Below are 13,167 nucleotides of genomic sequence, written 5' to 3'. Positions count from 1 at the left end.
TTCTGTGTTAATTTAGACCTCAGATTTGAAAGTGTTTTCATACCCAGAAGAATAGACATGCTTCCTCATCACCTTTCTAGAATAGTGGGCAGAGCCTCTATACTGTAATTCTACTGATCACAAGGGGTGGGAGGGGAGTCTCAGATCTCAAATTTCCTGCCTTCCACATGGGTGTTACAACTCAAGAACCAGGGAAATAGTTCCCAAACCCCAGGCAGTCACAGCATTAGCTCACAGCCTCATCAATCTGGTGTTCAATTCTTTCCTTTTTTCCCATTGCCTGGAGTTTTCCCTTTTCTTCTTATGAACTAAGCTATACATTTTAGATAATGTTTTTCCAACTTTAGCTAACATTTTAAGGTGTTTATATTGTGAGAATTTTCATCTAGCCTACCATATTGTTTGGCACAGAGCTTAGTACATAGTTTATATTCAAATGTATTCTTCTTTTCATCATTCAGGATGCAAAAGAGGGTAGTCTTGTCGTATATATGGTAGAAGTCAGTATAGATATTTTCTAAGCAGAGTCCCTTCTAACTTTGAGATCCTATGAATTATAGAAATACATTTTCTTGCTTTTTTGTTAACTGTTCCTAATTTCTTGTTGATCAAGCCACTTGACAAACTGACAGCTTAATGAAATGTATTTTGATTAATACTGAAAACACATATACTGAAATGTATATGCAGTAATTAACATGTTAGTTATCTTTCCTGATCTAGACTTTATCTGGTGTGACATAAATTCTACTTTAATTTATAGCTGATAATTTCTTCTTTATCACAGAACTACTTTATAATGCTAAAATTTTATAGTGTCAAAGTTCATGGATATCCCATAATTTCTTAGATTATCTGTAGTACATAGTTATAGATCTAAGAGTATGATTGAATACTATGGTATATGTATGCATTAATATGTTGTCATAATGGTGCCCTGATTATATTTTACTTGTATTGTTATTAAAGTATACTTCTAAAAGAGAAAATAATACATGATCATTTTATTAACGAGTCCCTGAGGAATCTTTATCAGCAACATCCTTTCATATTACTTTAGTCCCCTGTTGACAGTTTCTACTTGATTAATTTGGTATGGTTCTTTATAAAGCCAAAGATCTCTACTGTAGCAAAAAATATCTGGCCTACATTTCAAGTAATTATAGCTGTATTTACCTATCAACTAGGTTTATTGGGAAACTGGTGCCCAGATCACATCTCCTCATGACAAAGAAATTCTGAAATGTATAGAAGAATGTGTGGAACCTTGGAATGGTTCCTGGAATGATAATTTAGTGGATACCAGCCCACTGAAGAGAGATCCTCTGCAGGACATTTGCAGAAGATACATGGAAGATCTTAAAAAGATCTGTTTTCACAGGTATCTACGGAGGGAATGTAGGATAGTATTACCATACAATAAGATAAATAAAGGAAAGACATAGGGATAAAAATGTGTTGGCTATGGATTATATGAAGAATATAGCTAAATAGCACTATTCATCATAGTTAAAAGGTGAAAATAACCCAAATATCCATCAACTAATGAATGGATAAATAAACTATGGTATATCCGTACAACAAAATATCATTCAGCTGTAAAAAGAAATATTGATGCATACCACAACATGGATAAACTTTGAAAACATGCAAAGTGAAAGAAGCCAGTCACAAAGGACCACATACTGTATGATTCCATTTATAGGAAATGTCCAGAGAAGGCAAATCTGTAGAGACAGAAACAGAAAGTATATTAGTGATTGCCTATGGCTGGGAGGAATGGGAGCATTAGGGGGTGGTGGCTCTGGGGTACACAATTTCTTTCTGGGGTAATGAGAATGTCCTAAAATTGATTATGGTAATGTTTGAATAACTGAACGTAGTAAAAAGCCATTAAATTGTACATTTTAATAGAAGAATTGTATAGTATAGTATATTAATTGCTTCCTCATAAAGCCATTAAAAATTATAGCTAAATATATGTGTTCTCTGTATGAGATCAGGAAATTTCTTCTAAAATTTGATTTTGCCTTACTTCCATATTTTCTTACTATTCCATAAATAGCTAACACTACTGCTAGAAAGCATCCTGGCTTGCTGAGTTTATTTGCTTTATCCTAAAAAATAGATTTTAGCTTTTTCTCTAACTTATTTTAATTATACCACAAGTACCAAGTTTTGTGATATTGACTGAATAATTCTTTTCCTTTACAGGGAATTAAATTCAAAGACCACCTTGAAATTTGTACATACATCTTTTCATGGGGTCGGACATGACTATGTGCAGCTGGCTTTTCAAGTGTTTGGTTTTAAGCCTCCTATTCCAGTACCAGAACAAAAAGATCCTGATCCAGACTTTTCTACTGTTAAATGCCCAAATCCTGAAGAAGGAGAATCTGTGCTGGTATTTTTTTTTCTTTATTTAAATTATTATGAGTGCGTTAAACTTCATCAAATAGCTAGAACTCATTTGACAATTCAATGATTACTTACAAAAGTAGATACCATCTTACTTTACATAATTTAAATTATATTGGAGCCATATATTCTGTTTTATTTGAAATCTCTATAGTAGATATTTCTACTTCTAGGCTTTTTTTTTTTTTTTTTTTTTTTTTTGGGACAGAGAGAGACAGAGCATGAACGGGGGAGGGGCAGAGAGAGAGAGGGAGACACAGAATCGGAAACAGGCTCCAGGCTCCGAGCCATCAGCCCAGCGCCTGACGCGGGGCTCAGAGCCTGACGCGGGGCTCGAACTCACGGACCGTGAGATCGTGACCTGGCTGAAGTCGGACGCTTAACCGACTGCGCCACCCAGGCGCCCCTAGGCTTTTTTTTTTTAAGTGTATTTTTTTATTTTGAGAGAGAGAGGGAGGCGCAGAGTGAGAATCCGAAGCAGCCTCTATACCATCTGCACAGAGCCTGATGCAGGGCTCAGTCTCACAAACCAGGAGATCATGACCTGAGCCAAGATCAAGAGTCAGACACTTAACCGACTGAGCCGCCCAGGAGCCCCTAGGCTTATCTTAAATTTAGCCAAACTTATATTCCTTCTAAAATTTATATCAACTAACATCATCCCTCCATTTAGAAATTAAATGAATTTAACATCTTTAATAAAATCCAATGATTTGGCTGTTTCAGGAACTTTCTTTGAGACTGGCAGAGAGAGAAAATGCCCGGGTAGTGCTAGCCACAGATCCTGATGCAGACCGACTGGCAGTAGCAGAACTTCAGGAGAAGTAAGTAAAGCCTGTTATTTAATTAAAAGCTTAAAACTTTGAAAAACAGTTTTTGATTTTAAGTCTTACAGGCTCATCGGAAATAATAACAATAAGAAAATAAATCTCCCAGAAGCCCACTATCCAAAGATAACCCTTAGGTTGATATTTTGCCATTTCCTTTCTATATTTTTTCTACTCAGATATTTGAGATATGCTATAATTGTTTCTATAAAATTGTTATTATACTATATATATTTTAATATTTTCATTGTCTTCCACTTAATATTGAACTATGAACACTCTTCATATTGCTTAAATATTGCTTAAAATATTCTTTTCTTTAAATTTTTTAATGTTTATTTTTATTTTTGAGAGAGAGAGAGAGAGAGAGGGAGAGAACAAGTGGGGGAGGGGCAAAGAGAGAGGGAAACAGAATCTGGAGCAGCCTCCAGGCTCTGAGCTGTCAGCACAGAGCCCGATGCAGGACCTCAAGCCACGAACCATAAGATCATGACCTGAGCCAAAGTCAAACGCTTAACCAACTGAGCCACCCAGGAACCCCTTAAAATATTAATTCTTAAAATGGAGTAATACCCCAACAGATTGCTTTATGAATACAATCATTTTCTAATCTTGGTCCTTTGGGTTGCTGTGGATTTTTATCATTATAATGTTGTGACAAATGTCCTTGCACAGACAGGATATCATAGTCTAAATTTTTCTCTCATTAAGTAAGAGAATAAAAGTTATAATGTAATAATTTTTCAGCAGACATTGCTGCCATTTCTACCCAAAGTTCACCCCTGATGAGGTAGAAATGGTACTAAATGTTTTCTCAAAAATCTCATATAATAGTTCTTAGATTTTCCTATGTGAAGGATGGTAATTTGTTTGTATGTCTTAGGGTCAAGAAATTTTAATAAGAAGTTATAAAAGTGTTGAACTGAATTTTCATTCTCTCTCCAGTGGTCATTGGAAAGTTTTCACAGGGAATGAGTTGGCAGCTTTGTTTGGGTGGTGGATGTTTGATTGCTGGAAGAAAAATAAATCAAGAAATGCTGATGTGAAGAACGTTTATATGTTAGCCACCACAGTCTCTTCCAAAATTTTGAAGGCAATTGCACTTGAAGAAGGATTTCATTTTGAAGTAAGAAAAGATAATATCTGTGTGCTACTTTTCTAAATCAATTTCTTTTTTAAAATTACATGAGCTATTACTTAAACGCATTAATCTGACAATTTTTTCAAGTTTATTTATTTTGAGATAGAGAGCACGAGCTGGGGGAGGGGCAGAGAGAGAGAGGAAGAGAGAGAGAATCCGAAGCAGGCTCTGAGCGATCAGCACAGAGCCTAATGCAGAGCTCAAACTCACAAACTATGAAATCATGACCTGACCTGAAATCAAGGGTCGGATGCTTAACCAACTGAGCCACCCAGGTGCCCCTCTAAATCAATTTCTATACAATAAATTCACCTCCCCACTAAAACTGACTTTTATTGATTTGATTTATAATCCCCCCTTTTTTCTAATTCTGTTAAAATTTGCTCATCTTCTGACAATTCAGACACCTTGAGCCAAGTTCATCCAGTATGTGAATTTCTGGAACTAAGATAAGATGTACTTTAAAAATTGAATTAATGCTTATTATTTCATACAACAATACTTGGTTTTCATACTGAGAAAATCTTGCTCCTAGTGACCTCATCAGTAGCATAAACTCCATTCCAAAAAATTGTAGGTATCATCGACCACTGTTTAGGCTCTTCAGGTTCAGTCTTAAGAAAATTAAAGCAGTCTTCCAAATTGTAAATGAAGACCCAATGATTCTCCATCCAAAAAAACAAATAATGACTCACTCTCAGCACAGATCTGTAACCTCTGTGAGTCTCAGGCAGTTAAGCTGACAGTTTTTAGAGCTTCTGAGACTGATGCCAATTAAATTCCTTTTCCTCTGCCATCTTTGCCAAAATGTCAGTGTAAATGTCACCTCTGGGGCCTTTTTTTTTTTTTTTTTTGCCACAGCCAAGCTACAGGTCTTAACATTAATTGGCTGAATAAAATAAAATTATACCTGTTTTAATGAAATGGAACTTTCATTCTCAGGCTTTTAAAGAAATACAAACAGCAAAAGAGCAGAAATTGAAAATTTATTCAAGCTTGAGATTCTGAATTATATTAATGTTAACATTCTCGTTAATATCTATGGCAAAAACAACATACAATGAGCACAAAAAAGAACCTGATTCTGGAGACCAGTATTATAAATTTGCTTCCTTGTGTTGTTGTATGTAAGGAGGTAGCAGAGGTTTTTGGCTTTTATTTTTTCCCACTGAGGAAGTAGAGAGGTGAATTGGGAATCATAAGTTAGTAATGGTCAGCTCTAGAATCAGTGTCTATCACACGCTCTTTCTGTTGTAAAACAGTTCACGTCTTTTTTTTTTTTTTAAATCTTTATTTATTTTTGAGAGAGAGCAACAGAGTGCAAGCAGGGGAAAAACAGACAGAGAGGGAGACACAGAATCTGAAGCAGCTCCAGGCTCTGAGCTGTCAGCACAGAGCCTGATGCAGGGCTCAAACTCACCAACCGCGAGTTCATGACCAGAGCTGAAGTTGGATGCTTAACCCACTGAGCCACCCAGGCGCCCCATAAAACAGTTCATGTCTTTATTTTTTTTTTAATGTTTTATTTATTTTTGATAGAGAGAGAGAGAGACAGAGCATGCATGGGGGAGGGGCAGAGAGAGAGGGAGACATAGAATCTGAAACAGGCTCCAGGTTCTGAGCCACCAGCACAAAGCCCGATGTGGGGCTTGAACTCGGGAACAACAAGATCATGACTTGAGCTGAAGTCGGACGCTCAACTGACTGAGCCACCCAGGCACCCCAGACAGTTCATGTCTTTAAAGTGAACAGTAGCTCATCAGATGAAAAGTCCTTGAATCTAATTACCAAAGAAGGGCTCAATAACTCTCTTGGGTTTATTTAGGCCATGGTATTATAGTAAGGAACACTTGGTTCAAGCATATGCTGTGATAATGTTGTAAGTGCATCATTAAAAAGCTTTATGGCCTTCAATTATTCAGGGGGACTAAATCACACCCTTTGTAGGGTGCTCTTATATTAGTACTTATAATACAGCCTAAAAGACAGTTTCTGAGAAGCAGTGTAATTGAATCCTGGCTCTATCTCATATACGGCATAATCTTGGGCAAATTTACTGAGCCTCTATTTCAGCAACAGAGTTTTTGTAAGCATTTAAAAAGACAGTGATATAGAGCACCCGTTAACAGTGCTTGATAAATAGTGGATGATCATAATAGATGTGTGTATTTATGTTACTTTGTGACTATCTGTATCACCACTTTCAACTGCTGGACTGTATTTGGTGCAAATCACCTATTTGTGTGCTCAATGAATAGTAGTTTATCAGTCGTGGCAATGTGAATCCAAGCATTTCCTGGCTGTATGCTTACCACTTTATAAATCTGTGTGGACCAAACACCGTAACAGAAGATCACTATGAGAGTGTTATGTGCGTTTAGCAATAGGCTTTACTATATTTTTATGAGGAGTCACTTAACTAGAGTGGCCTTCTGTGCATTTCAGGAAACATTACCAGGTTTTAAATGGATTGGATGTAGGATAAAAGACCTCCTGGAAAATGGAAAAGAAGTTCTTTTTGCATTTGAGGAGTCAATTGGTATGTAGTAAATATTAAAATCTTTGAAATTTGCATGAGAGCATCTTTTTAAATATAGTAATTCTATAGAGAGGAGTTTTTGTCTTCTGGTTTTGCATTTTGTGTTGTAAAAACCATAGAGAACTCAGAAATATGTGGCTGCATTTTTCATCGTGGGAAAAAAAGACCCTTAAAAATTCCCTAAATACCTTCAGTATCAATGGGTATCATCTATTACTAGGCTCTTAAATTCATTTGTTCTTCTGAAGAAATAAAACTATTGAAATTAGTATTTTTAATTTTTTTTAGTGTTTATTTTTGAGAGAGAGTGAGACAGAGCATGAGTGGGGGAGGGGCAGAGAGAGGGAGACACAGAATCCAAAGCAGGCTTCAGGCTCTGAGCTGTCAGCACAAAGCCTGACACGGGGCTCGAACTCACGGAATGTGAGATCATGACCTGAGCTGAAGTCAGACGCTCAACCGACTGAGCCACCCAGGCGCCCCTGGAAATTATTTTTTTTCAAAGCTATTTATTTATTTTGAAAGAGGGACAGCATGAGTGCAGAGGGGAAGAGAGAGAGAGAATCCCAAGCAGGCTCCATACCATCAGCATGGAGCCAGATGTGGGGCTCGAACCCATGAAACCATGAGATCATGACTTGAGCCGAAACCAAGAGTTGGATGCTTAACCACTGAGCCACCCAGGCACCACTAAAACTATTGAAATTATTATAGGCTTAAGTTTTCCCCTTTTTTCAAAAATGTGTTTTAATTCTCAGGTTTTCTGTGTGGAACTTCAGTTTTGGACAAAGATGGGGTGAGTGCAGCCGTTGTTGTTGCTGAGATGGCAGCTTACCTGGAAACCATGAACATAACATTGAAACAACAACTGATTAAGGTTTATGAAAAGTAAGTTATGTTATTATGAATTTCTAGTTTCAATTGCTAAATTTCTCAGTTTTTTGGTTCTCCTTTTAGATTTCTAAATTTGGTTTTGAAAATAGCCAATCCTTTTTAAAAAGTTCTAAAACTGAACTAAAGACTTCCACTTTCTACATAATACAATAATAGGCTTATCTTTAATATGTACTTTCCTGAAGAGTTATCTGACATCTGATTTTAACACTTTAAATTTTTGTGCAGATATGGTTATCACATTTCAAAAACGTCCTATTTCTTGTGTTATGATCCGATTACCATCAAAAGTATATTTGAAAGGCTTCGCAATTTTGATTCTCCAAAAGAATATCCAAAATTTTGTGGGACATTTGCTATATTGCACATACGGGATGTTACCACTGGATATGACAGCAGCCAGCCTAATAAGAAATCAGTAAGTACCCAAATATATTTTTTTAAGTTTTTTAACAATTTGTAGTACTTCGTACTATAGTGAAATGGTGGAAATTCAAGCCTGTGAGTGTCTTGAAACTAGGGGATCCATTGTTTTTCTTCAGAGCAGTTTTTTTTTCAATTTTTTTTTTTTGTTTTTTTAATGTTTGTTTATTTTTGAGAGAGAGAGACAGAGTGTGAGCCAAGAAGGGGCAGAGAGAGAGAGAGAGACACACACAGAATCCAAAGCAGACTCCAGGCTCTGAGCTGTCAGCACAGAGCCTGACATGGGGCTCAAACCCACGAACCGTGAGGTCATGACCTGAGTCATGACGCTTAACCGACTGAGCCACCGAGGTGCCCCATCTTCAGAGCAGTTGTAATCCCAGAGCCTCCCTGCCTCTGATCCTGTCCTCCTCTTTCTCCATGTGGGGAGATGGGAAAGAGAATTAGACAAAAAGAGAAAGGGAAGGAGAGAGGGAGAATGTGTGATGATGCTACATAATGCTGAAAATAAAGTCTAAAAGCCTGTTGTTTCAAAGTTCACAATTAACCCCCTTCTATTTGTAACTTCCCTTTTCGACCTTGTTCCCTATACCTGTAGCCAAATAGAACAACTTAATAGTTTCTTACATGCATACATTTTTATTATAAATTTCTCTCTTCTTGCTCAAGCTATTTCCTCAGTCTTTGTTTCCTTCCTATTGCTGCAGGTCCACACCTTAGCCATTATTTAAGACTTCAGACACATGTCACCTCCTCCACATACCCTCCTGGTCCCAAAATTAGATATCTTCCTCCTGAGGTTTCATTATATATGGTGCCTTCCTCTTGTCACTTATCACTTTCTATTTTATCATTGTGTTGTACGTGGCAGATACATTTCTGATACACCTCTGTGCCTCTCAAGGCTCCTGCCTACGTGGTAGGTGCGCAACAAATATTTAAATGCTATAGATTGCTGATCATATGTATTTGGTTATTGTTATGGTTATTAGCCTAAATTTCCATTTATAATGTCCTGATGTCTCAAGTTGCTAGGGGCATAATATATTTTGGGAAATCTGCAACTCCTTGTGTATAATATATCTCATAATCCTTTTGTGTGTGTAATTCATCTGGTCAGCAAATATTGGTTCCCAGTCGTTGGTATTCTGTATATGTGCAAGGATGTGTGTATTTTTCTGTCTTTGTAAACTACTTGAAGAGAAGAACCAAATTTTTTGCTTCTTTTTATTTCACTACTGTTGCTGTGCTTAGAGTAGTTCTTGCTGTGATGCTTTTTTCCTATTAACCCCCTTTAAGCCTTATGATTTTCATTATTCAAAGTACTTTCCTGTGTGTTCTCTGCAGATGCTTACAACAGTTTTATAAGGCAGGTGCTATAGATGTTGTTAATCCCCTAAGGTCACTTAGTGAGTGTCAAAGACTTTGTTAGGTTTTTCTTCACATTTCAGATTGATATTCATGTGTATGTTCAATAGGCATTTATCAGAATCCTTTGGTGCTACAGGTACAGACACACTGGAGATAGAGCAATGACAAAGGCGCTGTTTCTACACTCAAGAGTCTAGTGGGGAAATGGAATGAAACATTACAACATGACAAATGCAACCAGGGGGTGCATAAGGTGCCATGGAAGAGCATAGGAAGGACCCCTGCTCGGATTTGGGAGGCTTATGGAATACATTCTAGAGGACTTTTGGGAGCTGAGTAAGAGTGGGAGTTATCCAGATGTAGGAGGAACAGTGGGTGTTCAGGCAAACGGAGCAGCAGGTGCTAGATCTGGAGGTGAGAAGGCATGTTCTCCTTCACAGAACCACAAGGAGTTCTCTACAACTGTAGTGGTAGTGTGGAGTTTGAGACAGAATGGCCTGTGCGGTGTGTGGGTTAGAGAGAGACAAACTCACAGGCGGGAAGATCAGTTCATATGCTGTTTCAGTAATCAAGCTGAGAGATGATGGGAGCCTGAATTTTTTTTATGTTTATTATTTTTGAGAGAGAGATTGAGAGTGGAGTAGGGGCAGAGAGAGGAGGGGGGCAGAGGATCTGAAGCGGCTCCCTGCTGACAGCAGAAGAGTCTGATGCTGGGCTCGAACTCACGAACCATGAGATCGTGACCTAAACCAAAGTTGGATGCCTAACTGACTGAGCCACCCAGGTGCCCCTAAATTTAATATAGTAGCAGTGGAGATAGAAAGTTGGGCGAAGTAGAATACACAGGACTTGCTAATTGATGGTCTGTGAGTGAAAAAGAGGAGAAGAAGGTGTCTGGTTTTTTTTAAATTTTTTGTAACGTTTATTTATTTTTGAGAGAGAGAGAGAGAGAGAGAGAGACAGAGTGTGAGCAGGGGAGGGGCAGAGAGAGAGGGAGACACAGAATCTGAAGCAGGCTCTAGGCTCTGAGCTGTCAGCACAGAGCCCATTGTGGTTCTCAAACTCATGAACTGCAAGATCATGACCTGAGCCAAAGTTGGACATTTAACCGACCGAGCCACCCAGGAACCCCAGAAGGTGACTGTTTTAAGCAACTGGTGTATGGTAATACCACTGAGGGAGGGGTTTCACGGAGAGGACAAGGCTCAGGACACCTGGTGAAAGGCACCACTGTCAAACCCATGTCACAGTACAACCCCCACAGGTCCCCCAAGATACCTTCATAGACAGATCTGTGGTCCAGGAAGAGTACAAGTGTTAATCCATATGTTCAATGTCAAAAGTAAAGCTTTATTTCTTTTTTTAACTTTTACATAAAAAGTATACAATTTTTTTGTACCCCAGTAGGTTATTTGGCCTGTCCTCTAGGATATGGGCACTCTGCTTTGGAAGCTATTGATAAACTGTGAAAGTGCTTTGAAATTGTAAAGCACTTGGCAAATGTAGAGGCAGTTTGGACTTTGGTACAAATAGGCCTGGCCTCAGCTTCTTGCTCTGCCACTTAAGCTGGTTACCTCGACTAGGTTGTTTACTCTTTTTGAAACTTGTCGGTAAATTGGAAGTAATATTTACTTTGGAAGATTATTCTTGAGGCCTAGAGACCATGTATATAACCCAATGCCAGTACTATTATAAATGTTAAGTACATGGTATATTTATAAATTATTATGTATGTACTCTCCTTTTGTATTTTATAATTCTTCTAAAAATATCTTCAGCTGTAAAAAACACATAACATAATAGGTACCACCGTAACTGTTTAAGCATGCAGGCCCAGCAGTGTTAACTATATCTGCATTATTTTGCAACAAATCTCCAGAACTTTTTCATCTTGCTAAACTGAAACTCCATACCATTAAACAACTGCCCCCGCCCCCCACCAGCCCTTGCCAACAGCCTTCTACTTTCTGTTTCTATGAATTTGACTCCTTTAGATACCTCATATAAGTAGAGTATATTTTACAACTCTTGAAAATGAAAAAGGTACTGAGTGTAACTAAGCTGTTGTTAAAATTGTGCATAGGTGCTGCCTGTGAGTAAAAACAGCCAAATGATTACATTTACTTTTCAAAATGGCTGTGTGGCTACTCTTCGGACAAGCGGGACAGAACCCAAGATAAAGTATTACGCAGAGATGTGTGCATCACCAGAGCAGAGGTGAGAATTGATTTTTTAAATATACATATATATATACATATATATATATGTATATATATATGTATATACATACATATACATATATGCGCATATATAAAGTTTATTGAGATACAATTCACATACTGTACAGTTTACCCATTCAAAGTGTACAATTCAGTGGTTTTTAGTATATTGTGCAATCATTGCAATCAATTTTTTTCTCCACGTATTCTTTTTTTTTTTTTATTCTCAAATTAGCTAACATAACAGTGTAGTCTTGGCTTCAGTAGATTCCGATGATTCATCATGTATAACACCCAGTTCTCATCCCAACAAGTGCCCTCCTTAATACCCATCATCTGTTTTCCCCACCCTCATCAACCCTCAATTTGTCCTCTGTATTTAAGAGTCTCTTATGGTTTGCCACAATTTTTTTTTTTTACTAACAATTTTAGAACATTTTCATCACCTCAAAAAGAAACACCATCCCCATTAGCAGTCACTTGCTATTCCCCACCCTCTTCACCCTGGGCAACCACCAATCTACTGTCATTATAGACTAATTTATTGTGGACATTTCATATAATGGAATCATACAATATCTAGCCCTTTGTGACTGGCATCTTTTACTTAACATAATGTTTTCAAGTTTCATCCATGTTGTTGCATGAATCAGCACTTTATTCCTTTTTTTAAAAAAATTGTTTTCATGGCCTAATGATATTCTGTTGTATGGGTTATAAAACTTTTTTATCCATTTTTCAGGCAGTGGACATTTGGGTTATTTCCACATTTTAACTATTAATGAATAGCAGTGCTACAAATATTTGTGCAAAAATTTTTGTGTGGACATGTTTCATTTCACTTGGGTATATAGGTGGTGTAGAATTGCTAGGTCACATGGTATTTCTATGTTTAACCTTCAGAGAAACTGTCAGACTATTTTCCAAACCAGCTGCATCATTTAGAAATTGAATTTTTAAATTTTAGTGAATTTTTATTACTGGAAGGTTCTGTGAGCTTTAACTGTTACATGTGGAACATAAAGAAATGATGAACAAATAATTTATTTTCAGACAATATTCATTTTTTAAATTTTTTTTTAAATTTTATTTTGAGAGAGTGACAGAGAGGGAGGGAGAGAATGAGCAGTGGAAGGGCAGGGAGAGAGAGAGAGGGAGAGAAAATCCCAAGCAGGTTCTGTGCACAGAGCCCCATGTGGGGCTCAATCCCACAAACTGAGATCATGACCTGAGCCAAAATCAGGAGATGGATGCTCAACCAACTGAGCCACCCAGGCGCCCCGAGAATATTCATTTTTTACATCAAATATGATTTGACTTAATCTGCCTAATTTA

The 13,167-nt window shown here is 37.5% G+C and overlaps 1 protein-coding gene across 1 annotated transcript in view; it reads left to right on the top strand.

Annotated features, from left to right (window-relative positions):
• The window catches only part of PGM2L1 (phosphoglucomutase 2 like 1), a 50,959-nt gene that overhangs the window by 31,292 nt on the left and 6,500 nt on the right, over positions 1 to 13,167 (top strand). The window contains exons 6-13 of the mRNA XM_078433095.2: positions 1,188 to 1,381; positions 2,215 to 2,404; positions 3,145 to 3,242; positions 4,191 to 4,371; positions 6,832 to 6,925; positions 7,684 to 7,813; positions 8,048 to 8,237; positions 11,697 to 11,830. Coding sequence (XP_078289221.1) covers positions 1,188 to 1,381; positions 2,215 to 2,404; positions 3,145 to 3,242; positions 4,191 to 4,371; positions 6,832 to 6,925; positions 7,684 to 7,813; positions 8,048 to 8,237; positions 11,697 to 11,830 — 1,211 coding nt within the window. The remainder of the gene's footprint in view (positions 1 to 1,187; positions 1,382 to 2,214; positions 2,405 to 3,144; positions 3,243 to 4,190; positions 4,372 to 6,831; positions 6,926 to 7,683; positions 7,814 to 8,047; positions 8,238 to 11,696; positions 11,831 to 13,167) is intronic.

This window comes from Panthera onca, chromosome D1 (assembly GCF_046562875.1).
Source record: "Panthera onca isolate mPanOnc1 chromosome D1, mPanOnc1 haplotype 2, whole genome shotgun sequence".
Lineage (NCBI taxonomy): Eukaryota > Metazoa > Chordata > Mammalia > Carnivora > Felidae > Panthera > Panthera onca.
This window is presented reverse-complemented; position numbering and strand designations above follow the sequence as displayed.